The 27,710-nt window shown below is 38.2% G+C and overlaps 1 protein-coding gene across 7 annotated transcripts in view; it reads left to right on the top strand.

Annotated features, from left to right (window-relative positions):
* CDC42BPA (CDC42 binding protein kinase alpha) overlaps positions 1-27,710 on the top strand; it is a 168,915-nt gene that overhangs the window by 98,373 nt on the left and 42,832 nt on the right. For 3 of the 7 annotated variants that reach the window (XM_054576674.1, XM_054576669.1, XM_054576673.1), the window contains 7 exons: positions 4,140-4,387; positions 8,942-9,047; positions 11,236-11,360; positions 14,864-14,969; positions 15,382-15,530; positions 17,268-17,359; positions 19,586-19,662. In XM_054576674.1, the coding sequence (XP_054432649.1) occupies positions 4,140-4,387; positions 8,942-9,047; positions 11,236-11,360; positions 14,864-14,969; positions 15,382-15,530; positions 17,268-17,359; positions 19,586-19,662 (903 nt within the window). Of the gene's footprint in view, positions 1-4,139; positions 4,388-8,941; positions 9,048-11,235; positions 11,361-14,863; positions 14,970-15,381; positions 15,531-17,267; positions 17,360-19,585; positions 19,663-20,705; positions 20,754-26,682; positions 26,722-27,710 lie in introns of all 7 variants that reach the window. The other 4 variants (XM_054576675.1, XM_054576671.1, XM_054576668.1 and 1 more) reach the window with 2 other exon arrangements.

The following is a 27,710-nucleotide window of genomic DNA, read 5'->3' as shown; positions in this document are numbered from 1 at the left end:
ATCTTATGGATCTAGGAAGAGAATCAAAGGAAACTCAAAATTAGTAGAGGGAAGGAAATAGTAAAGATTAGAGCAGAGTTTTTAAAAATAAGAATAGAAAAATAATAAAGAATGAATGAAACCAAGTTGATTCCTTGAAAGAGCAACAAAATTGACAAACTATTAGCAAGACTCACAGATGGAAGGACTGAACAACATCAGAAATGAAAGTGGATACATTACTACCTGTCATCAGAAAGCAAAAGGATTATAAGACAATACTATGAATACTATTTATCTGACAAAATAGACAAATTCTGTAAGCACACAGTTTACCTAAACTGGCTCAAGACAAAACAGAAAATTTCAACAGACCTGTAACAAGTGAAGAGATTGAATCAGTAATAAGAAACCTTCTGACAAAGGAAAGTCCAGGATCAGATGGCTTCATTAGTGAAGTAAACCAAACATTTAAAGAAGAATTAACTCCAATTAAACTCTTTCAGATAATACAGGAGTAGGAAACCCTTTCTCATTCATTCTGCAAGGCCAGCATGACTCTCATACCAAAGCCAGATTAGAAACATAACACAAAAAAGAAAATTACATACTAGTGTTCCTAAATACACATGCAAAAATTCTCAGAATACTAGTAAGCCAAGCCCAAAACTATGTTAAAAGGATGACACACCATGAAAAAATGGGGATGGCTCAATGTAAGAAAATAAATCAATATAATGTATCACATTTATAAAACCTAAAGGAAAGACATCATCTTAATTGATGTATATATGTCATTTCACAAAATCCAACGTCTTGTCACGATAAAAACTCTCAGAAAACTAAGAAGAGAAGTGATTGCACTCGATGTGATAAAAGGCATTTATGAAAAACCCACAGCTAACATCATGCTCAAAGGCGAATGACTCTCTCTCCCTAAGATTAGGGATAAGCTAAGGGTGCTCATTTTTACCTCTGCAGTTTAACATCATACTGTAGGTTCTAGCCAGAGGACTTGGACATGAAAAACACTGAGAGAGACATCCAGACTGGAAAGGGAGAAGTGAAACTATCTCTATTCACAAACCACATTATTCTATATGTTTTAAAATCCCAGAGAGTACTGCTAGCTTCCAGTCTAGGATGTAAGAAGCTGGGAAGCCTCCACTGTGTCCTAACAACAGATAAAAGCCTGGACAAATTGAAAAATCAACAACTCTTCTTAGGCCTGTAGGAGAAATGACATCACAGGATAAACCCTTCCCCCAGAATTGGAGAGACTGAACAGCAAACAGGGAATCCCGAGCAGAAGCCTTTGTACGGGTCAGTGCTGGTGCAGGGGAGCCTGCACTGTGGTTGAAAAACAGCTGGAAGCACAGTGCGAATAAGACAAGAGATGAGAGCTGGGGGAGCCCCGTCATCAGGCCCCCCACCCACGTGCTGAGCTTTACCCCCTGGAGCTCTCCCAGGTTCACACAAGGAGCACCTGAGAACCCGCTACTTGTGCTAACAGTAGGGGGAGCCGCTTCTAGAGCCTCCTGTTTTTCTTCACAAGGTCTGTCCTCAGACTCTTCAACCCGAGCCTAGCTGTGGGGTTTTACCTGAGCAGAACTGGCTTGAAGGAGGACCTCATCACAGCCCACCCGAGCCGTCCTGTTCAGACTAAGGAGAAGACCTGAAAAGGTTCTCTGAAGTTCATGGTCCAGAGGCACAGGCTCAATAAATCTAATCTTAGGAGAGCTTACTTACTACCACATTGCTAAAAGTCTATTGTAACAAAATATGCAAAAAACCTATATGGGGAAAATTTAAAAACTCTGATGAAAGAAATCAAAGGAGAACTAAAGAAATGAAGAGATAGTCCACATTCGTGGATAAGAGACTCAATATTGTCCAGATGTTTGTTCTTCCTGTCTTGCTCTATAGATCTGATGCAGTCCCAGTCAGAGTCCCAGCCCGTTCTTCTGTGGGCGTCAGCAAACAACCTGAAGTTCACGTGGAGAGGCAAAATGCCCAGAACAGCCACACTATGCTGAAGGAAAAGAGCACGGCTGAAAGGCTGACACTCCCCGATTTAAAGACTGCACTATAAAGCTGCAGTATCAAGGCTACGTGGTATTGGCAAAAAAAACATACAGATAAGTCATCTCTGACAAAGGAGCAAAGGCAGTACAATGGAGCAAAGATTTTCCCTTCTACACATGTTGCGAGAAAAATTAGACATCCACATAAAATAAATCTAGACACATGCCTTGCACCCTTCACAAAAATCAACTCAAAATGGATCCATGATAAATGTAAAATCAAAATTATAAAGCTCCCACAAGACCATAGGGGGAGAAAACCCAGACAGCCTTCGGTATGGTGATGACACTTACGTATAGCATCAAAGGCACAATCCGTGCGGTAGAGTTGGGACGTGGGACTTTATTGAAATTAAAATTTCTGTTCTGTGAAAGACACTGCCAAGAAAATGAAAAGATGAGACATAGACTGTGAGAAAATACAGATATATCTGATAAAAGACTTACCCAATATATACGAAGAACTCTGAAAACTCAATAATAAGAAAACAAACAGTGACAGGTTTGCAAGGTCAACACACAATAACTGGTTGTGTTCCTGTATGCCAGTAATGAACAATCCACAAAGGAAATTAAGAAAGCAGTTCCAGTTAATAATAGCATCTAAAAGAACGAAGGTTGACTTTGACCATCAATCTGATCACCGAGACGACTCAGTGACTAAGGATGGGTAGCATTTACAGTGTGCATACGCAGGATAAAGGGATGATTCACATCCTAGGGGGCTGGAGCAGGGTGGTGCAGGACCTCATCCTGCTGCTCAGAAAGGCACGCAGTCAAAAACTTCGGAATCGTTTCTTTCTGGGATTTTTCATTGACTACTGTAGGACTGTGGTTGACCACAACTGCAAGTAAGTGAAACTGCAGATAAAAGGAGACTACTGGACAGATAGGTCAGTGGTCAGCGCTGCAGATGTCATTTTAGGCATTATTTTCATGCAGCTGCATAAGAGCAAGAATCTGGCTTGACGTGGCTCTTCTGGTTGGAGGAGAGCTTTGCACGCCAGGCTGCCCAACAACTACTAGACAGTCTGTGTTGTGCACGTGGCAGGCACTTCGTAAGTGGTCTGTGAGAAATGGTTAAGTGTTGCAGTGGGTGCCCCGGAGACATTGCTGGGGCCCACACTGATGCCGTTGGTTGGTTGGTTGGTTGGTTGGTTGGTTGGTTGGTTGAATTATATACCTGAAATGTGAAGAAGCCAGCATAGGGTTCTTTTGACTTTAATTCAACTATTGTTATCCGTTTTTCAGGCCTTAATACCACCTTGAGAAAAGGATGCAGCATCCTCCAGAGCTTGAGTTCTTGTCATTACTAAACATAAGCCCATAGTTTCTTTGGGTTTTCTAAGTTTTATTTTCAATCACTTGGGAAAATAGATCACAAAGCTCAAGAAATCTTACAGTCACAATCTCTCTGTTTCTGTTTATCCTTTAGCCACTACGTGGAAGAACCTTTTGACTCTGCGTTTTCCATTTCCCCTTATTACTGAGAGTATATTTTAACCTAATGTCTAAAAAGATGGCCTTCAACCAAATTTCTTCTCCTTAATGCCCTACCTAAATGCCAGGAGACCTATTGTTTTTTTCTAGAGTGTATATGAAGATGGTAGGTTAGACACTTGTCATTTTCTCCCTGGACATTGCAGAAGCCCCCTCTGTTTGCACTTTCTAGGTTTACCATCCCTTCCTCCAATTTAATCTTTTAAAAACACAAATGTATTTATTACCTTTTATTGGTGCCACATCAGAAACAAGATGCAGTTAGATTTTCCCCTCCATACGCCAACAGTAACTGTATATAAATTAAAATTTTAAGTGTAAGACAAGTAATTATTTAAGCACCAAAATTCAGATACATAGTGTGAAGACTATAAAATACAAAATAATAAAGGAATATACACTGAGGAAAAAAATTGTAACATGTGGCAGACAAAGATTATAGCCTGAATAAAGGATTATTTTTATGTGATAATATAAAAAAAATTAAACTATATGAACAGGTCTTTATAGCTTAGAAAGATGTTATTTGTTGTTTTATTATTCTTACAGATGGATTAATCTTTTATTCTCTTACAGCAAAAACAAATTAGTTACTCACCAGGAGTATACAGCATAGAACATCAGCAAGAGATAACTAAACTAAAGACAGATTTGGAAAAGAAAAGTATCTTTTATGAAGAAGAATTATCCAAAAGAGAAGGCATACATGCAAATGAAATTAAAAATCTGAAGAAAGAACTACATGATTCAGAAGGCCAGCAACTTGCTCTGAACAAAGAAATTATGATTTTGAAAGACAAATTGGAAAAAAACAGGAGAGAGAGGTAAGAATCACGTTATTTATTCCTCTAGTAAATATTTATTGAATGCCTAGCATGTGCTGGGGACTGGAGATACATAGGCAACAAACATATTCCTGTCCTCAGGAAGACCAAAGTCAAGATTGGCAAACAGAAAATCGTATTACAGCCTGAAGGGAAAGCAAGAGGGATGTGTGGGGGAGCACGCGTAGAAAAGGCACAAAAGAGGACTTCAGTGCAACTAGGTTTTTTAAACAAAATGATGTGAAAGTTACGACCAAAGAAATACATAGCTGCGGAAGAGTGTCTGGGCGAAAGTAGCAGAATGTGCTAGGATCTAGAGGGGAAGCGGAACGTGGCTCCCTCAGAAAGTAAGAGCTATTCATTATGGTGAAAACGTAAAAGGAAAGATGAGAGTGGTGAGAAATGAGGCGGGAGAGGAAAGTAGAAGCATGCTCATGAAGGAATGTACGGACCTGGGACTTTATTCAAGGGCCGTGGCGGGGAAATGGCGCGATTATATTAATATTTTTAAAAGATCTCTCTTGCACCCGTGCGGAGAATGGATTGGAAGGAGCAGGCAGTAGATAGGAATCCACCTGTGGGAGATGAGGTGGCTGGGCCTTAGGCAGTGAGGGTGAAGGCAGAGAGGAGTGTGCGGACTCCAGAGTCCTCCTGAGAAGACGGAACTTGGAGGGCATAACGGCCAGATGAGAGAAATGAGGAACAGGGTAACCAGGTTTCCAGATCTTAGCGTGAATGTATGTCGTTATCATCTCAGCTTATGTTAGAAGCCTAGGGTTACTCAGTTTGGTAGATTGATTCAACAAAAGTATTTTAGAACCTACTACAAGTCACTGGGAACATGCAGTGAATAGACCAAAAATCTCTGTCCTTATAGAGCTTTCCTTTGGTTATGGCGAAAGACTACAAACCATAAGCGACATAGCAAACGTACCAGATAATGATAAATGTCGAGAAGGAAAAATAAGGCAGAAGATGTGGACTTCGAAGCATTAAAGGGGAGGATTTAATTATAGGATGGCCAGGGAAAATTATACCGGGAAGGTGACTTCTCAGGGAGGACTGAAGACAGTGGGAGAGGTATCGCTACAGATGTATGAGAGGAGCATTCTACATGGAGAACACGTCTGTTAAAAAAAACACTAATAACAAGACGGCAAAATTACGGAGACAATAAAAAGGTCAGCGGTTGCCAGAGGTTTGGGGGAGGGAGGGATGAATCAGCAGACAACAGAGGATTTTTTGGGCAGTGGAACTACTCTGTGTAAGAGTGGACACATGTCATACATTTGTCCGGACCCTAAGAATGTGTGACACTGATAGTGGACCCTAGTGTGGCCTGTGGGATTGGAGTGATGAAGATGTGCAGGACTAATCCAGGGTCGCGGTCGGCGCACAGGCGTCCCTCTGGTGAGGGGTCTTGACAGTGGGCGAGGCAGTGCTTGTGTGGGGGCAGGGGAGACGTGCGAGACTTTTGTACCTTCCTCCCCATTATGCTCTGAACCAAAAACTACTAAAAAATAAAGTTTATTAAAAAAAATAATGAGGTCAATGTGGCTGAAGTAGAGTTAAGAGGAAAGCATAGTAGGAGTATGAAAGGCAGTGGGGGCCAAATTTTGTAAGGCTTTGCCAGTCACGTTCAGTTGTAAAGCCTTACAGTTATTTATTCTGAGTAAAACCATTGAAGGGCAGTATTGCAGGATGTTGAACAGAAAATTGGCAGACACTGACTTGTGTTTTAACAGGATTGCTTCTGACTACTGCGTTAAGAATAGTCTGAATTAGATAAGAGAAAAAGCAGTGAAACCATTTAGAAAACTATTGCGATAATCGGGGCAAAAGAGATGGTGACTTGGGCTAGGGTGGTGGCAGAATTGGGGGGAAGAAATGTCTGCGTTCCAGTCCCCTTCAAAGGGCAAGGTAATGGTGTCCGCCGATGGAGTAGAGAAGGGACGAGAAAAAGAGGAGGAATCAAGGACGATACCACGGGTTTTGGCCTCAGCAACTGGGAGAACAGACGGAGGAAGATGACAGGAGAAGCAAGTGTGGGATGGGAGTATCACCGGGAGCTCATTTTTAACAAGTCGTGTTTGAGATGCTCATTAGACATCGAGGTGGAGCAGTCAGGTGGGCCGTGAGCAGAGCAGCCCGGGTGTCAGGGCTAGAAACAACGTCCTGGGGGCATTCATCACTCACATGCTACTTAAACTGGTGAGACTGCATGCGGCCACTTGGGAATGAATATAGATAGAAGGACTGGAGGCCTGGGCCCTGGGGCACTCCGATCTTTAAAAGTTGGGAAACAAGGGAGAAACAGCAAAGAGAGAAACAGCATCAAGAATGATAGGAAGACCAGGCAACTTTGGTATTCTGGAAGCCCTGTGATGAAAACATATCAAATCTGCCTTCATGTCAAATGGGATAAAACCTTTATCAAATAAAATGAGGACAAGTAATGGTAATTGAGTTTAACAATATGAAGGTCATTGGTGACTTTGATAAGAACAGTTTCAGTGGAACAGTAGGGGCAAAACCCCAGAGTGGGACCCAAAGACTTGAAGGAAGGCAATTGACGACAGAGTATAGATTGGAGCCTTTTATTATAAAAGCAAGCAGTGCAATGAGGTAGTAGCCGGAGGAGAAATTTATCTCAAAAGAAGTTGTTATGCTTTTTGTTTTTATCTTTAGGTGGGAGAAATAACACCAGGCTTGTGATCTGATAGAAAATTTTCGGTAGGTGACTCAGGAGAGAGGGGCGGAAAGTGCCAGAGCAGGATACTCGGGCAGGAACACAAGTGAAGGGGCTCGGCTGCGTTGTTACCTGTGGTCCGAGAAGAGAAAGTCGAGTGTGTGGGCACAGAGGACGGCGGGGAGGCTGGTGGGGGCGTGGTAAGTGCTGAGCTCTCTTGAGTTGGGCACATTGAACATGAGATGCCTGGGAGACATCTTTGTGGAGATAGCAAGTCAGCAGTTGGCAGCCCAGAGAAGCTGCAGATGTACATGTAGAGCTCGTCTGCGTAATGGATGGTTATTGAAGTCAGTAGTGTAGCAGCTGAGATCGCTCCGGGGAAAGTGTGGGGAGAGAAAAGCCGAGCACCTGGGACGGGTACCAGGAGCGTCTGCTTCCGGGGGAGGCTGCGAGGGCAGCTCACAAAGGCAGCTGGAACCAGGAGAGCGTGGTGTCACCGAAGCCAAGAGAAGGTGGCATTTCAAGAGGAGGGGTGGACAGCGCTGTCAAAGGCAGCCAGTCGGTCGGATGTAATAGCAGGAATAGTGGTGAGTTTTGAGAGAGCAGTTCTTTTGAGGTGGTGGCAGCAGAAGCCAGATTTTGGATGGTGAGGAACGCTTAGGTGATAAGAAAGGGTATACAGCTGAGTCTGTCAAGATTTCAAGATGGTTACCAGTGAACAGGAAGACAGGGAAAGTAGAAAATGAAGTGTGACGTAGGGTTTTGGGGAGAGTGTGTGTATTTTGTTTTATTATGGAAGAGACTCAAGTTTTGTTTCATGCTAACAGGAAAAAACAGGAATGGTTCTGCATAAGAAACTTTACTCAATTCATTTGAATACATATTTTTTTGAAGGGAGACTCTTGTAATTTTTCATGTTTTTGTTGTTTGTTATTTGAAGGTGGTACTGAATCAAGAAAGATACTGAAACATAACTAAATTTGCGTTGTGACAATAGATAATAAGGAAAGTGGCACATGACACGGGACGGCTTATTTTCCTGGAATTTATAATTTATAATTTAATTTATATTCAGTAATTCAGTGGTGCAAGGGGTTTTTAAGATTACATTTTTAAAATCAAAATTATGTTCTTTGTTGAATCATATGAAATTACCCAAATCTGATCCACATTGAATTTCATTTGCTGCTAACATCCTTCATCCAACTGCTGCAGATATAAGCAAGCCTTTTTATTTACATTTTTGTATCTCATTATTCAAAAACTGATTCCCCTTTTCCCTTTTTAAAAAGTCTGTTAGAACTGTGTTTATAAGCAGAATCATTCCTGCCCCCATAACTATCACTTTAAATAAGTTTTGTAATATCAGATTTGTTGCCTATGTACCTATATGAGTATGTAGGCAGGTACTTAGGTAAGAAGGAAGCAGCAAAGGAAGGAAGGGCCGAGTGTATTGAAAGAACTGTTGGACATTTAATTGTGAATTTCCTGTGCAATCAAGACCTGAGTATGAGGACGCGTGATGTGGTTCATGTATCCTCCTTCCTTTGCCTCCTCATCTTCCCATACTTTCTGCCATGTGCGTAACCAAATAAGGGATCACAGCCCAGAGTCTGCAAATCACAGGTGTCTTCCTCAGATTTCCCAATGAAAAACACAGTAGATGCTATGAAGAGGACAAATCTATTTATTATTTTTAAAAAATGATTGTTAACTTTAAGGGAGAGGATTGGGGTTTGGATTAATTAAGGTTTAAGTGGCTTTTCAGGATAAAGCATATGATACAATAGCTAACATGGGACACCATAATTTTACCTTTAATTCAACTCCTTTTTTTTTTCTCTTTATGCTTTGAATTGTGTTAGTCAAAGTGAAAGGGAAGAATTTGAAAATGAATTCAAACAACAGTATGAACGAGAAAAGGTGTTATTAACTGAAGAAAATAAAAAACTGACGAGTGAACTTGATAAGGTGAGCGATTCAGTATCATTATATTCATTGAGCACACGCAAGCTCTTCAGCCTTGAGATAGAAACTGTGGCTACAACTTTATATTTGGTGTGCATGTTTGGTTAATATTCCTTCTTATGTGCAAAGATTGCTTGTAGGTACAGGCGGTGTCTCGTCGTGCCAATCTGTGCAGGAGTCTTCTGGAGAGGGTTTTTGTGTATCTCATCTTATTTTTTGTCCCATTTTTTTGAGCCTCTGTTCTGTACTTCACTTGCCATCTGTTCTCTTTCTTACCCTTTACCACATATTCATCACGTAACTCTGCCATGTCTAAGTGAAGGCTAGCACGTGGCAAGAGCAGGAACAATTAGGCCAGGCTGGAGAAGTTGACGACTATAATGTCATATTTATAATGGAGAACTGATAATGGCCAGAAACAATATTGTTGGTCTATAAGAATCCAAAGAAACCAACTCTCCCTAAAGTCTGTTGTTTGAATAAAGAAAAGAACCATAGATAAAAGCTCCTAAGTAGCCTGATTGATGAACAAAATTTCAAATGCTTGAAGGAATATTTTTCTATTTCGTCTATCAGGTTTCTTTTTCCATATTTCTATATAGTCTTAGAATTATTATGAGCCAGATACATTCATGTACAAATAGGAAAACCTTCTTACTCCCAAACATACAAAATGAACTGATACTTAGGTAAAATTTACTATGTGCTGGTCCTCTCCTGAGTTACTTCATTTACATAATTTCTCACAGTAACTCTGAGGTGTGCCCTGTTCTCGCATTTTGTATGTGGGGGAAGACTAAGCCACTCTCCTACTCACAGACCTACAAAGTGGCAGAATGGGATTTGAACGCAGGCAGCCTGATTCCAGAGTTCACGCTTTTGAAAGTTAAAAAAGATTAACTTTTTTCTGAACAAATTTATTTAAAACTAATAAGTATTGTAACCTGGCAATGCAAAATCTGCATCTCCTCCACTTGCAAACCTCCAGCTGAAAGCCCAAGCACAAATTACTTGGAAGGGCTGTCCAAAGCAATGGCAATCCAAAAAAGAGAAAAGATGCGTTGAAGGGATTAGTGAAGACACTGCATCTGCAAAAAACATTCTCAGAAGCAGCTGGTAGACTTCTGGCTATGCTAACATGAAGAACTGATGAATCGTCTCAAGAAAAAAAAAGGTTTGAAAATGGACACTTGTCAAAAACGATCATTTCACAGCTCTTGAAATTAACCAGAGAAAGACAACTACAAAACATTGCAGAGCTACGTTAAGGCACATCCAAGCAAATGGAGACTTATATCACGTCAATGGATTGGGCTCATGTCTGCCCTACTCCTCTGTATAGAATCTTGGTCTGTCAGGTCTTGGCTGTCTTCTTCTCTCCCCAGTGCCTTCCTGCAGGCGAATACTGTGAGAAGTATTCCCATAGTATAAAGAAAAAATTTTAAATCAAGTCCATTCAGCAGCCCGAATGGACTAAGATAGGAACCTATAAATAAGAGACTTGACAGATGCAATGCCCTAACTAAGCTATTTTTATTGTTGGTATCATGATTCAACTTAACAAACTAAGTTTTCTGATATTTTGAGATAACTGGAAATCTGAACAGTTACTATGTGATGATATCTGGAAACTTGTTAAATTTGTTAAAGTATGATTATATTGTAATTATATTTAAAGAGCCTGTTTTCTAAAGATCTCTATACCTATAAATTTATATAGATAACATTATATGATGTCTGATATTTGCTTTAGAATAATACAGGAGGATGGGCAAGAAGACAGGAGTACAAATGAATTACCATTGACATTGTGGTGACAATTGTTGAGGGCGGGTGGTGGGCTCGTGGGAAGTCACTTACACTATATGTCCGTTCCTGCATATGCTGAAAATTCTTTACAAGCTTTTTTTAAGAGGTGACATAGAGACATTTTCAGACAAAAAGTGAAAGATGTTGTTAACAGCAGCACTGGAGAGTTCTCCAGGCAACTGGAGACTGTTTACCAATGGAGCCAGTTCGGTGTGGGTAGCAAGGGAAAAAAAGCAAAGGCCAAAGGAGAATTTAGAGAGTACTTGGTGTTTCCAAATCAGTGACCAGAAGAAATACGGTGAATTTAAGGTACAACAAGAGGCATCCGAGCACCTGGAGTTCCTGTTCCTAAGAGTCACATGTGTCTCGCATTGCCTTTCAGCTAACCGCTCTGTATGAGAGCTTAAGCATGCGCAACCAGCAGTTGGAAGAAGAGGTGAAAGATCTGGCAGACAAGAAAGAATCAGTTGCACATTGGGAAGCCCAAATCACGGAAATAATTCAGTGGTGAGTACTCTTTTTAAATGTGTTTTCGTGGGTGATTTTGCACATATGCTCAAGTTGGAAGGAATTTCCAACTTGACGAGTACTTTATTTCTTGCTATGAAAAAATAAGTTACTCTAAAAGCATAGTTTTATTACTGATAATGTTACTTATTACTGACCTGTGTTCTGCTGTGTTTTCCATTGGGTTGCATAACTCCAACATGTATCCCATGTCAGCTTTTACACAGCATTATTAAAACCTGGTATTCCTTCCTAAGAAAAGAAACTATTTCAAGCTCCTAAGACTGTTAGTCCTTAAAGAACAGAAGATGGTAATTCACTAGTTACAGATGATTCTTTCTAAGATCAAAATTACTGTATTTGTGGTTATTTTGAGAAACAGAAATCCTGAAGAAATATTGAGAAACTGAAGATGTGCTATTACTTTCAGAATTATGACAGAGTAATTCATATGTGGCATTTTAGAAACCTTAAATGGTTACAGTTTAGTTTTATCAACTGTTCTTTAAATTAAGCTCTTCGGATTTAACGTGGAATAATTACCTCAATAACCTTCATATTAATTTATTCATTAAAATGATTATTCTGATATTTGTAAAAATGGGTATATTTTTATAATGCATGAAGAAAGTGAAATCCAATGGGGACTTTATTTTCTAATGAAAATAGTTTAACATTTTATGTTTACTTTTTAAGGTGTTTACTTTTTTGCAAATCATGGTTGTTTTTCTGAAAACAACTTGTTTCTTCATATGTTTGTAGACCAGTCATTTAGAGGAAATTTTAGTTTCTTGTGCTCTTATCTTACTCATTTCTTCCATTTTCCTTAGTTACCCCAGATTAATAACCCCCATGTTAAAATCAAAAGTGAATAAACACTGTCTTTTTAAGAAATCTTAACCAAATGACTCAAGTATCTTGATATTGGCTTAACTGTGGAGCTGTTATGTTAACTCCTCTTGGGCTTACTAATGTGACTATTCAGTGAATAAAAAGCTAAAGGAAAATGTCCTATTGTGGAAATGTGGTTGTGTTCCAAACAGTACAGTTAAACAGTTCATTAATGTTTAATTTATGTCCTTGTCATCAAATCTACATTTCTGAAGCAAAATCATTTTTACTTTAGCCAAGTTTATATCAACAATTAGGACTAATTATTTGTAACTCCATTATTAAATGATCAAATTTATAATTAAGGAATTGCTGAAAATGACTTTCTAGAGGACAAGCCTGGTCTGGCCAGAGTCTGAGCCCCTGGACCACTGGCCTTTCCCCGCGACGGACCTGGAGGGTCTGGGTGGACGGGAGGGGCCCGGGAAGGAAGCCGTGGATGTGGGCCCTCTGGGAGGGCCTGGAGACAGAATAAAACTGGAGTTTTATGTCATCCCAGAAAATACTCCCTGTACACTTTTCATATTCAAGTGAAGTATGCAGAAGAAATCAGGAATACGAGGAAGTCACTTTGCTTAAAAACTGTTATTTAGAAATGGTCTTGTGTTAGAGAAACTATTGAATACATTACAGGCTAAAAGAAAAATATACACTCCTGTTTTCAGAGTTCTCACCTACTTGAAAATTAACTCTGAGATATTCTATCCAAGCTTAAAGGTCAAGAGTCTCAGGCTATTTACAGTTTTTTAGTGCGGTACATTAAAATAATGAAGTAGTGCTAAAACAAAGTTTTGGAAACTTGTAATACACAGTAATCCCCACTTATCTGCGGTTTTGGTGTCCATGTTTTACTTACCTGCGGTCAGCCGTAGTCTGCAAATATTAAATGGAAAGTTCCAGAAGTAAACAATTCATAAGCTGTAGGTTGGGCACTGTTCTGCGTCGTGTGACGAAACCATCTTGCGCTGCCCCACTCCATCCTGTCTGGGACGCGAGTCATCCCTCACCTCCACAGGAGTCGGGGGTCTAAAGCTGCTTAAATAAAGCTCATGATTTAAATTTGTATCCTGTCTGCATCACAAAAACATACTAATTTTCCTGAAATATACTTTCCTCATAGCTATTCAATGGCCTGAATTTTATCTTTGAAAACAACCAGCCTGCACAAAGCAAGTTAGAATATACTTCCCCAAAGTGTGTTAGAATATACTTCGGAGCCTGGCAGAGTTCAGCTTTTTTCTTTGAGGCATTATAGCTTCCTGCGTACAAATGATTTTCATTCTTGAGAACAGGACCTTTTGCAGATTTTCATATGCTGGTGCTCCCGGCCCTTGGTCCTCCCCTTGTTTTGGAAGAGATGTAACAAAAAGCACACTTTCTCTTGAGAAATTCTAGTGTGTGGAATTTGTTTTATTAAATATAATTTAAAAACATTTCTATCTAAAAATTATAATAGTTGCACCAGTGAGATAGTCTTAAGACAGTAAATAGAAACTGAGTTTCTGTAAACTTTCATCTTATCTCTATTTACCAATTTAGAAAACAGAGAGCTTTATTATAGTACAACTTTGAGTTTTGCAGAATATGCTATTTTAAACTAAACTTCTAAATATAACATAGTTGAGTTTTAAGAAGAGTGTGTTATATTTTTATAACATAAAGTAGCAGAATCTAATTCATGAGAAATCTTAATGTTGTTTGGAAATCGTGATGGGGGGAGTTTAATGTGAGGTTAAAAGAGCATTAATCCTGTGGTTCATGGGGGAAGTCTTATTACTTTACCAGATATGACTAATTTGGACTTTCTTAAACATGGTCAGCTTTAATTTGCAGATAACTCAACAACAGTTCAGTAAACCTCTTCCCAGTTGTTGGGAGATAGTAGTAGTGGGTTGGCCAAAAAGACTGTCTAGTTTTGGGGTTTTTTTGTAAAATAAAAGACACATTTTTCATTTTTATCAATAACTTTATTGATTTGGATATTTTGAGTATGTCAGCTCTCTCCCGCTATTGGCTTCTAGTGAGTAGAGGCCAGGGGTGCTGCTCAACATCTTCCAACGCATAAGACAGCCCCACAGCAAAGAGTTATTTGGCCAATGTGTCAATAGTACGAAGCAACTTCACAGACCACTTTCGACACCTTTGATTAGTCACAGCACCTTCTCCATACACAGCACAGATCTTTATTTCTGTTTCAGTTGCGTTTTTCCTTTTCTTGAAATAATGAAGCATAATATGCTGAAAATGTGCATTTTCTTCCATCCTCGATATTGAAATGGCTGCACAAAAATTCACCAGTTTTGATTAAGTTATTTTTAAATGCATGCTGATATGACAGCTATCACAGTCCAGTCTAACAAAATTGTTTCAAATGAAGTTAAAGACAGCTAAGTACTACTAGAGCCATCGTAAGGAAGGAGACTAAATGAACTCTTTGGCCAACCCAATACTATGGTAGAACTTTTGAAAGAAGACACTTGAGAACATCTTTAAATTTCTGTCCCTTCTCACTTATTTCTTTATGATGTTGTAAAATAATGTATATCTCACTGAATTTTTCATTTTGTTTTACTTTGGTGCCTTATGTCTGTCTTCATATGTATGTGTTTTAGGGTCAGCGATGAAAAGGATGCCCGAGGGTATCTTCAGGCCTTGGCCTCTAAAATGACCGAAGAGTTAGAAGCATTACGAAATTCCAGCTTGGGCACGCGAGCAACAGTAAGCTGCCGACTGCCCAGAGACTCACCATGGCAGGGACAGGGGAGGGCTCAGGGACACCGTAACAAACCTGAGGGCTTCCTCAGTGTGTCCAGGCACTAGCCCCCTGTCAAGGTTTCCATGAGAAATCAGTTCAAGTACTTCCCAGCTTAGGAAATTATTAACGCATAGTTGCTTAACTATAATTTGTACGTTAGCCGTTATTGGTAATAACTATAAAAAATAAGCTCATTTATATGTGAGTCTACAGTTATTTCTGAATGTAATGAAAAATATATTTTGACAAGAGGTGTTTATATTCTGTTTTGTTATCAGAGAAAGATAATGCTTTTAAGTAGTTTCCAACTTCACTGGAATTACTAAATTTAACGTAAAAAATAAAATTGAGCTAAAAACAGTCATTATTTTATAGGATATGCCCTGGAAAATGCGTCGTTTTGCGAAACTGGATATGTCAGCACGACTGGAGCTACAGTCAGCTCTCGACGCAGAAATAAGAGCCAAACAGGCCATCCAAGAAGAGCTGAATAAAGTTAAAGCATCTAATATCATAACAGAATGGTGAGATTGGATAATACAGTAACTTCTACATTGGTCCCAAAGTATTTGGGGAGAAATTAGGTAGTTAGTTACTCTCACATTTTTTTAAAAAGTGATGACCAGGAAAAGTTATGAAGATTTGGAAATGAATAGATGCTTTCACACCTTTTACACAGTGATGGGATTTTAATACAGCCTTGTTTTCCTCTGACTTGTCCATAAAGTAGAATTAATAGTACTAATTAATATTGTTATTTACTTTTCCCCTTATTTGTAAAATTTGGTTAACTCTCAGATCTTATTCCATTAAATCCCCAATTCTCTCATGTTCAAGAATATCATATTAGTATAAAAATGGAACATGTAGTCAAAAGCAAAATACAGTCATCTGAAAATTCTGACCTATACCATAAATCTTTTAGAAATGAAGGTTCTGTCAATGGTAAATTTCATAATGGTATAATATATTTTCATTGTTGTTTATGTTCTTTTATGTGTAACATATATGTATAATATATCCCATAGTCTCTGAGAAAGTTAGCTAATGAATACGTTCCCTAAGTTCTTATTACAACATTAGAGCAAATTACACTCTGAATAAATGAGAAAATGAAAATCATAATTGGATCGGATATAAACATGGTTCAAGAACAAGATAGTATAGGTGACAGAGAGGAACAATAAGAAGTTCATGCTGCAAATGAAAAGTTAAAAAAATTCTTTTGGTGGTCAGAATACCCAAAGTTCCAAATGTGTCGGTCATAAAAAGAAATCAAGTCCGATAAATTCAATTTTGAATCGTGTGAAGGCTTAATCTTTAAACAGTAGCCATTAATATTTTTAACCAAATCAGAGGCCAGATACATGGCAGACCAGTTGAATTATAAATTTTTGTTATAAATAATCTAGACATAAATTAAGTATGCTTTACTGAAATGTGCTCATGTGACATGAAAATGTAAAAAAAAAACCAAAACCAAACTTCTTCTGGAGAATGTGAATTGGATCCCAGCATAAAGAATGCCATTCTCTGTGCTGTATTCTAGAATAACTCTGATTATCTTCTTATGCCTACGATGTATGAATTTGTCCATAAATCAGGGATATGAGTCAAGCTGAAAATTATAAACACATATAGTCTACTTTTGTGGGTCTCTGGGAAAGAAGTTAACAGAATTCTAAAATTAGCTTTTGATTTTATGACATTTTTTAATTTAATTGTGTAGCTCAGGGTCAGCAACTTTTCTATAAAAGGTCAGACAGTAAATATTTTTGGACCATGTAAATAGTCTGTCCACTCAACTCTGCCATCAAGCCATACATGGCCAGCATATGGCCAGATGAGCCTGGCTGTCTTCCAGTGGAACTTGGCTTACATAGGAGATGACAGGCCCTGGGAGGGTGGCTCAGGCAGTTAGAGTGTCATCCCCGTGAGCCAAGGCTGTGGGTTCGATCCCCAATCAGGACACATGCAAGAATCAGCCAATAGATGCATAAATAAGTGGAACCACACATTGATGTGTCTCTCTCCTCTCTTCCTCTCTCTCTCTAAAATCAGTAAATAAAAAAAAAAGGAAAGACTCTGCTTAGAAAAAAAAAGAAGTAGATAACAGCCTGGATTTGCTCTTCCTTAGAGTTCATATTTCCCTAATTTAGCATGACTGACATTTGAACCAATTAAGCCCATCCAAATAAGTGATGGCTTCCCGACGAGCAGTAAAAATAATGACATTTTTCCTTTTCTTCCCCTCATTTAAGTAAACTAAAAGATTCAGAGAAGAAGAACTTGGAACTACTCTCAGAAATCGAACAACTGATAAAGGACACTGAAGAACTTAGATCTGAAAAGGGTATGGGAATGTTTTTTGCATCAATCAGAACCTAATATTCTGTTGTGAATACATTCTGTTACACAAGAATAAGTGTATTGTGTAGGTGGAAGAGTTGTTTGACTAAACAGTTCTGGCATCCATTTGCGGATCTGGTGTGTGATACATAAACACAGATATTTGGTAGATGGGTATCTGTGTCCTTTTGTTTTTATTTAATATATGTTTTTTAAAGATTTGATTGTGACAGAAGAACTCCCTCATCATACATTTAACCTCTTTCAGCTCCATGGACTATTTCACAAAACATTTTTGTGATTAGAAAAAAATTATTTTATAATATGCTTTATACTTACTATTCCCACATGTTATAGGGGATTCACTCTATATCTCACATTAAGGAAACAGTGAGTGAAATAGCTAAAGCTTAATATAATCCAGTATTATAAGAGCAGTTCCAAGACAGAGAGTTATTTTGGCATTTCAGTGTCTTCCATGTTTAAAACTTAAATTGTTTGCCCTGTGACTTTCCCAGGATTTATTCCCATTTTCTTGAAAACATTACTTAAGCATTTTTTCCCGTTAATGTGAAGAGCAACTCGAGAATGCATGGAGCTCTATTACATGAACTTAAACTTTCTTTCCATATGTGAGCATTAATAAGGTAAAAATGTAATAAAAAGAAATGCAGAATGTTTTCTTAATGAAGGGATCGGTCATATCCAGTTGTGAGAAATTCATTTTCTTGACAAAGTCAGCATCCCTGCCTGGACACCGGCCCCGGTAGCGGGCTCTGTGTCGTGCACGCGTCTCCCCCCATGACACCCAGTGACGAAAAGCCGGTTGGGTCTCAGCATCTGCTCTAAAACTGTGGAAGAAAGAAGGTATCACATAAAGGCGTTAATGTGGAAAAGCCACTAAAAGTAGCAGATGTGCAATAAATATTTGTTGACTGAATTTTCTAGTGAACAAGAAAAGAAGGGACCCAGAGAAAGTGAATTAGGAACTCAGGTTAGGAACACAAGGCATCGCGCAGAACTGAGAGTCAAGCAGGGCTTTATACAGGGAGGATGGAACGGAACTGTTACTGGTTAGTGAGTAAGGGGGCCAGAATATGAGACAGGAAGGACTTGGGGCCCCAAGACAATTTATATGGAAAGAGGCAATGCAGAGTATGACTTTCAACACACAGGTGACATTGACTGTGTCATTTTAGATTAGACCTGAATTTGCAAAAGAAAAAACTTAAAGTTTATCACATTGCTCTCTTTTGAAAACATGTTAACCTATAACTGTTTATTTTAATTTTGAACTTGTAGAATAATAACATTTTACTATATGTGATAACATAATATACTATTTATGTAATATAATACAATATTTACATAATGAGGACAAGGTTCTTTTTTTCTGCTTTATTTATTGTTATATTCCCAGTATCTAGAGGGACTGCACATAAGAGGCTCTCAATAAATATTTGTTGACTGAATGAATTTCTGAACATGCTGCCTTTTCTAGCAACTATGGTATATTATTAGGGAGTAATATGAAGGGCACAAAAATTAGTTGATGTCAGTTTCTGAGGCTATGAAAATAAAAGGTGTGTGCTTGGTTATTTCTGCTTTTTCCTTTCTAGTATTTAGCGTTATATAGATATTTTAAGAATTATTTTGAAAATTATACATCTAAAGTTAATACCATAGCCAAGAGATATGCATTCATTCTGTCAATAAAACAATACCTGAAATCAGACTGAGGCCTTAACAAAAGTCTTTTTGTTTCATAACAAATACATTTGTTTTATAACTGCATTATTTTCTTATAAAAGATTGTTTATGTTAGTGCATACTATGTGCTTGATAAGAGAATTTCAAAACATTGTTTGGTGGTAAATTATCTTAGAAAAATCAGACATATTTGGGGCTCTATTTTTAAAATTCTCTCAAGACTACCAAAAGATTTCATGTGTTTTTTTCACAATGTACTACTATACAGGAAAAGAAAGAAATTTAAGAACTCAAGTCAAGAAAGAAGTGTTTCATGGAGAATGATATAATTTAACTATTAAGTGATAATCCAAGAAACATGAGTGTAATTTGGATTTTCTAAATATGTGGAGGTAATATTGACCAGCTTTAAAATATGGTAGTTTGCAAACAGTTTTTAATAGACTTAGACAGGAAAGGTTATCCATGAAAATTAGTTTTAATTGTTCTAGTTTTAAGAAAAGTTGCTGCTGTCTTCTAGGTATAGAGCACCAAGACTCACAGCATTCTTTCTTGGCATTTTTGAATACGCCTACCGATGCTCTGGATCAATTTGAAGTAAGTATTAAGCTTTTCCAATATCCTTTGGGATCAATTTAAAAACTACTTTGTGATTTAAAATTCACTTGTAATAAAACTGTTTTATTGCATCCCACCTAAGAGGACCTAGACTCTTACATATTTAAAAACATGTTAGGAAAGGAGTATATTCTGTGTTCTTTTGTATTTAAGAAAACATATAAGAAAGGTCTGTATGTGAGAGTCATAAAATTTAAAAGCAGCTTCACCTTGTCCCCTGAGATAGCTGTAAGCGCAGAACAAATCCTGACTTTTGAAATAATCTGATACTTCTTTTTTTCTCCAAAGCATAGAGCCACAATAAAAAGCCATTGAATATGTCAAAGTTCACAGTAGGGCAGTGCTGGTTCTAGTTCCAAATTAATTCAGTTTTTTAGAAGTATATAATGGGAATGCTTTTTTTAAAAAAAGTATTATGTAGAATGTATTATGCAGTTTACATGTAAATGAAATAATGATTATATGACTTTTTATCATTCTTTAATACTTAAATTCTTTGCTAAAAAAAAGTACTTTATGATATAAAGTATACTTCTGACTCAGAAAATTTGATAGTGATTATATCTTTATTCAACAAGTAATTGTAGATCTCTGTGCAAGTCACCGTTCTAAGTGTTGGAGATACAGTAGTGACCAGATAGGCAAAGTCCCACCCTCAGAGTTTACGTTCTGGTGGGAACCATCAAAAGCAGATTGTTTCTTTTTTTTAGGCATTACCTTCTAAAGTACTTGCATTGAATTTGATTATTGATTTGCCATGAGCTTCATTTTACTACATTTTGGGCACAGTGTATGAACTATATTTCATTCCTTTGGGTAAGGGAAAAAGAATCACTTTTTAAAAAGTAATTAATTTCTGAGTTTCTTGACAAACAATTACAGTGACTGCTTTTTCATTTATTTATTTGAATTAATGTCATTTGCCTTTCAATTGTTTTACAAAATTTTTGCTTTATTATTTGTTCTTACTGAATTGCTTCATCCATATTTTCTATTTTTTTATTGCTGTATTCGTTAAATAGGATTCCTTTTCTTCTTCCTCATCTTCACTGATTGATTTTTTGGATGACGTAAGTCTTTGATTTTCAAACCAATGCATCCTTCAGTAAAAGAGATCAGTGAATTGATATGAAGAATTTGCCTAATGCAGTCAGTTTTAGAAATATCACACTTGATAATTTATTTGTGTGCCATAATTTGCTTCTTTTTATCTTAAATGTAATGAAGAGTTTATCATTATTGAACATAATAAAGTAAAAATGTATTTTGAAAAATTCTTTGGCCATCAAAGAATCTGTATATTTCCATTCTTTGCAACAGTTCTGAAAACTGGAATGCTCATTTCATTATTGTCACATTATAGGTGTGTATATATATGTATATATATAAATAACTGCTCATTTTTATTTTTCATGGTGATTTCTATTTCACATTCCCCATCTCTTTTCAACACCTTAATTTCTCTGTTACTTAAAAGTAAACCTCTGGTGGTATAATCAGAAAACATGACAACTTCTATTAAATCTTCCAGTAGATTTTATAGTAATACAGTAATTGAGTATAAATCAATCAATGCTGACAGAATTTCTCTTTCAATGTGGAAAGTGATTTTAGTTCAATGTGTACTATATGCCCTTTAAATTGACTACATGATCATTTTCTCTAAATTCTGTACATTTAATAATTCAGAAGTTCCTGATGTATATCATTCATTCTCTTCACAGCAACACTTGGCATAAACATTCTCTCTGTTCTGCATTAAATGGCACAGTGATCCTGGTCATAAAGCATTTTATTATCATGCTGAACATTCAGTCTCTCCAGAAATTGGGAAATCAAATGTTATACATAGAACTGTTTTTTAAACCAGGGGCAATTCCTTAAATGTTTTATTTTTGCATTTTGTTAAATATAATTATATAATAAATATAATTTTCCACTAAAGGTAACTCTTGATCTAGGTTTTTAAAAATTATTTTTTAAAGTGATATTTGATACCTTTGAAATATTTATGCCGAAGTGCACACCTTTGCACTCTAAATGGAAACTACTTTACTATTCCTAAGACAAAATAACTATTCTAGTTAATTCTAGAGTGTGATAAAAAGAGAGCTCTCTTGATGTGCCATAGTATTGCATGCTTTAATCTGGTGTGTATTTTACTATCCAAAAACACTCAATATAGTATTTCCATATAGCTGTCATTCACCTATAAAAGAATAGGAAGTTTGAATAAATTACGTTAATTGTTCTTTCCACTAGAAAATCGTTTTCATTTTTCTTTCTGACAAACTCTTCTCTGCATCCCCTGTATCCCACAAAGATCTTTAAGGCAAAACATGGCAGCGGCGTGTGTTTTGGCAAACGGGGTGGTTCCTCTCGGCGCGAGAAGCCGCGGGAAGGAACCAGACCTCAGCAGCTCCCCCCCAGCGAGCCGTCCGCCCCCACCACCCAGCTGTCCTTACTGTTCCCCGCCTCCCCGTTTCCCCGAGGGGGCCCGGTCTTCTCCTTCCCCTGCAGCAGATCCCCGGTCTGACTGGAACTAACTGTCAAAGCGCTGCCAAGGGCCTCTTACAGAGGAAAAGCTTGAGGCCATGGTGGCTGCTGAATCTTGACGGTCAGGCTCCAGATCTTAAAAGGCAGTTTCCCCCTCATTTACTTCCTCAGCTCTCTTCTCCCAGTTAATTGGCTCAGCACATAAGTGGATTCGATTTCTGCCTCTGCTACTTTTTCTAGGTGTATGATTTGGAGCAAGTTACCTGACCTTTTTCTTTGTTCAGTGGACAAATAGAGATAACAGTAGCACTAATCCTATGTGGCTGTTGGAGAATTTTTTTTTGAACGCCTGTAGCGTTCTCATAATACTGGCTATTATTTCCTTGCTCTTCAAAGGCCCCTTGCCCCTCCCTCCCTTCCTGTGTTCTCTTCGGCTTCCTTCTTGCCCATCAGTTCGGGTCCCCTCCGTGCTTTCTTGGTCTTCGCCACACGGCCTCCTGCTCCCTGCTGCCCCCCCCGGCCCGCTTCGGAACTGTGGGGTCACATTGCCACGGAAAAGCGAGTTTTACCTGGCAGGGCAAAGGCCAGCCCGCAGCAAGCTCCCATTTTAAAAAATATTTAGTATTCCTAATTTGTATTTTATGGGTTAAATCTCTTGTTTCTCTTTATAGTTTTATCACCATGACCACCCTTTCCAGGATGGTGGTGTTCAGTCTTCGGCATCCTTGGGTTCAGCATCCAAGATGTTTAGTGTAACAATCTATTCTGTAGCGTCCTTTTTCTTAGGCGTTTGAATTCTTCAGGAATAAAATAAATCTTGATTGTTTGTTGCGCCGAAACTAGCTAGGTGGCTGTGCATGATGCTTACGTTAGGTGACTGTCCTGTAGAATAAGTGGATTCTAACTCGTAACTAACCCACAGAACACATCCTCTGGTCATTCTTTTTTGTTTTCAATCTCATTGCCGTAGAAAAGAAAAAAATTACATCAGAGGCCTAAAATGTTAATTACAGCTGGAACCTGTAGGTATAGGAGGGAATAAGGCTAGTATTAAACAGAATTGCAGAAATCAAGTGTCTTTCCGCACCCACACGTCATGGACCTTCACCTGCCCCCATAGCCTGGCGCCCTGAGATTCCTCACGGCTCTGTGGCCCCCCCAGATCACCTGTTCCTCCCCTGAGCTCTCGCACCAGGTCTGTTAAAACTGCAGTCCTTTTACGTAAAGCAGTGCACACAGTCACTCCCCCTCCTCTAACGTCTTCTCAGTGTGTTTTGCCTGTCCATTCAAAATTCCAGTGAACGCTAGGATTTTGGGCAGTATGGGAAGGTGTTCAGAGCAAGGTGCCTTTTTTTTCCACGTTGCACTGTTTAGACAACTCTTCTCTGTATGTAAGAGTGGCCTTGACCGAAAGGGCGTGTACCTGACACCTGTCGCCTCCTCCCCCTGATTCAGGCAAAGCAGAGTACAGTCTCAGCAACCTGCTTCTGTGTCTCAGGAGAATTGAGGCATTTGGGCTCTTGTACACATGGAATCATAGACTTTTGAAGGAGAAAAGAGCCTTAGAAATTATTTAGTCCAGCAGTTTTAACTTACTTGTCACAACACTCTCCCGTCAGGGAGAGACTTTCTCAGTCTTTGGAGGAAGAGGGAAGTACTGATAAAGGGTTTATTTATGACATTCTGTACAGAGCAGATCAGAGGGGTTTCGTTCATTTTAAAGATAAATGGCCTCCTGTGTAAGGCGTTCCCGCATGAGGCACGAAGACAGCAGTAGAACAGGCACCAGATTCCTTCTGCTCTGGACCCCCTGCTCTGCCCTCGTCCTTTCTCAGTCCTGTATGCCCAGGCCTGGACTGCCCACCATCACCCTGCAATTCTGCACGCTCTTTACTCAGGCCAACTTTACAAAAATGGAAAGTACCTGTTTACCTGGCAAATGAGAATGTACCAGCTTGCTTTTTGAAGGTCGCCTTACTCTGATCTGAGGAAAGAGTACATCAAGGAATTAAAGCTCTAAAATGTGAAGGCTGGACCTACAGGAATAGAGATAGTACTTATCATCCGACTGCCTGGTCCCTAATGTTGTGCTCTTTCCTCGAATTCTGCCATATTATGAGAAGCAAGTCTGAATGTATTGAGAAGCTGAACTCGACTCTTGGCTTTGGCCTCATATAAAATCTTACTAAACTGTTCCAGAGTATTTCATTTCAGTCGTAGCTCCTGGCTTCGTTTTTTATCTCTTGCTTTAAACATTGTTTTCCTCTCTAGCTTCTTTCATATTCTTTATTAACCCGTCACTGAAAAATTGAGGCTTGGCAGCTTCTTAGCTGCCTCTGGGGAAAGTTGATCACCTGTGAGAATCAGTGGAAGACAGAATTTTAAAACATGCATGGTAAAAGATTTTTTAATCCTATGACCAAAACTTGGCCTAGATTCTTCTGAAAAATTATGGCACTCTTGAATTTCCTCCTTCAATTCTTGTTTCTTAAAACTTTCACCTACATATTAAGCATAACCTGGCTCGAAATTCTCTCATTTCAGAAAGTGTCATTTGCAATCCTTTTGTAATTTAGGCAATGTTATATTTTATATTTTATACATTACTGTGTATATTTTTATTGCTTATCACATATTAGAATACATGTAGGCAATCTAGAGTAAAAGAATCATGACTGCATCTTTTTTACCTCTTCAGTATTTTATTAAATAAGTCTCTGGAATTCATTAACTGAACCTTAAATCTATCAGCCAAATTATATGTCCACAAGATAAATGACTTCTTTTGGTTTCTTCTTGTTTACTTACTTTCAGTTTGCTTACTTGGCAATATATAGACCTAGATGTAACATATTTTTAAGTGGTATGTGATTGCAGACTAAGACAATGTAGTGGTTTCCAGTGTTTGCTACAAAACGAGTTTCAACGTTTACAGAAAACCATGGTGTATGAGAATGTGTATGGGGGGGGGGAGGAAGGGTGGGGGGGAGAGAGAGAGAGAGAGAGATCCTCTAATTGCACCATCAGGAAAAAGTATAATTCTCTCTTTTCTATGAAAATAGAAAAGTAGTTGTCTGATTTCTAGGAAGACACTTTGGAAAGAACATTATTTCTATGGTAATTTAGCACCATTATTAGTTTCATGTACTGACAGCTTAGAAAATGTGTTGTCCTTCATATGCAAAGATAATTTTGAGACACTTTTGACTTTTTATTAGCATGGTGGTAAGATATTACTTGGAGCTATTCATGCTCTTTTTCATGGAGGGTAAGACAGGTACTTCCTGTTAATAATTAAGGGAATAAAACCGACTTTAAATCTGAGATTTTAGACTTGAGACAGTCTGGACTCATAAACAAAACACCTTGTTTAGAACCTGCAGGTCTTCTAATTGTGGTTTGCTGCTCACACTTTGGGACCCAGTGTTCGCCTTCCATTCCAATTTCCTGTAGAAAGAAGTAACAGTTTATCAGTCTGCCAGAGTTATGGTACAAATAAAACTGATACTCTTGAGTTATGTTTTTCATCCTTGTAGTTGATTTTCTCTGAAATCTTTTATATCTCCTGTCGACTGAGTTTATAAGTTCCTTCCTCCGGGTCCGCATAAAAATCTTGTACATCCCTCATCCAGGTTTCCAGACTTTGTACGTGTCTCTACTGCAGCGTTTATCACATTGTTGATGGCCGGATGTCTTCCCCCAGTCTGCGAGCTGCCGTGCCTTCTTTATCTTTTAAGTGCTTGACACATTGTAAACCCTCAAAATGTTAGGTTGAAGTGAACATAGGACATTGCCTGAGCAGATGTGTTTCGTGTTTGTGAAGCTCTAGTGCTAAGCATCACAGCTTGAAAAACTTGAAAAATATTTTGATATAATTGTTACCTACTTATTGTTACTTTTGCCTAATTACTTAAGTCTCTAATGCCAGAAAGGTCAAGATCCCTTTTTTGTCTAAGCCTAATATCTAGTCGGGATGGACAATATTATTGAAGTAACTTTTTGTTTTTATCCATTATTAATAATTCTGAGGGCCTTATTTAGCTTTAATTTAAAAGAATCACCTTTGAAAAAAGTAAGAATTTGGTCGGTAAATGTCTGAGGCAAGACTAATTAAGTATTTTATTAAGTGCTTACACTTCTAAATCAGAATTATTGACATCCTTTTTGTTCTCACATTTCAAGTTGCTACTGCCAACCTTTCTAGAAAAGAAACTGTCCATCACTTGGAGAAGTGTTATTTCCTGCATCACCGTTTGTACAATACAAAATCCAATGAAAACGTCATTATCATTCTTAGACCTAGTCTGAGCAAGGATCTCTTTACTATCCTGTCCTCCAGTATTTTTCTAAAAAATACATGTCCTTTCAACCTATTAAGAAAATGCGTCTTTCTATATATGTTTATATACTTTGTCTGTTAATCCAGTGGAATACAGTGGTGGTCACTGGGAGCCACATGTGTCAGTATTTGTAACATGCAGTCTTCTCCTTTCTCTGTTGAAGCGCTCTCCGTCCTGTGCTCCAGCTAGCAAAGGCAGACGTGTAAGAGACTCTGGCTCTGTGTGTCCCGCCCCGATGCCCTCTGCCCTCTCTCTCACCCTATTTGCCTGTGGTCGCAGAACATGCTGATGTTTTGTGCTGTATTGTTACATTTATCGCATGCTTTGTGCTGCTGCTCCTGCTGGCGCTATCTGCTTTTCTGTGGGTTTTTTATTTTTTAATTTAAAAAACTTTTTTTTTTGGCTTTGGCCGCAAAGCTTTAGGAATGTTCATATAAATTTCTGTAATGAAACTACTAAAATGATAAGGTCTCTTTTATTTTGATTGTGGGAATAAGTGATTCTAAAGTATGCTTTCTAAATTGATGGTATACAAAGTAAATGAGTTCCTAAATAAGAATCTGATATAAGCAAATATGTAGAAATTTCTCAGAGATTTTCATTATATAGAAAGAGAATGATAATTCATATCCTACAGATTTCAAACATGACTTGGGACAAGTTCCAGATCTGTAATTTCATGTATATCAGTTCTGGAGAAATCTTTGATAGATATTTTTATGTGGTTCAAAGGAAACCACTAAATATTTTACATTTATAGATTTGGAGAACTAATGTTAATAAATCATTTACATTCTAAGATGTGTCCAAGATATAAAAAATATTTGTGACATTCTTTTTATATGCATCAATAACAAACTCTAAGTGTCTTCCAGTGCCAAGGCTGGCTCAGGGCTTCTCAGTCTAAAACAGGCTGGCCACCCCCTGCAAGAGCCTCAGATGCCTGGAGTGTGGAGCCTGAGTGCGGGAAGGCCCCAGGTATTGCTAGGCCAGCCTCCACCCCAACACCAATATACGTGAATACGAGAGGCAGCAAGCTCGCTGACCTTGGCACTGATTTTCATATACTTTATAAAATAGTAACTTGGAAAAGGAAAGTCTGTGATAGATATGAGTTTTTTAACTTTACTTTTCAGCTTCATGATCATTGGTATTGAGGAACACCTTAAATCCAGAATTCTTGGATTTGGG

The sequence above is a fragment of the Pteronotus mesoamericanus genome, unplaced genomic scaffold (genome assembly GCF_021234165.1).
Source record: "Pteronotus mesoamericanus isolate MK-2021 breed Mesoamerican mustached bat unplaced genomic scaffold, CSHL_Meso_final contig_347, whole genome shotgun sequence".
In the NCBI taxonomy this organism is placed as follows: Eukaryota; Metazoa; Chordata; class Mammalia; order Chiroptera; family Mormoopidae; genus Pteronotus; species Pteronotus mesoamericanus.
Note: the sequence above shows the minus strand (reverse complement) of the source record. Positions and strands in the feature narration are given on the sequence as shown.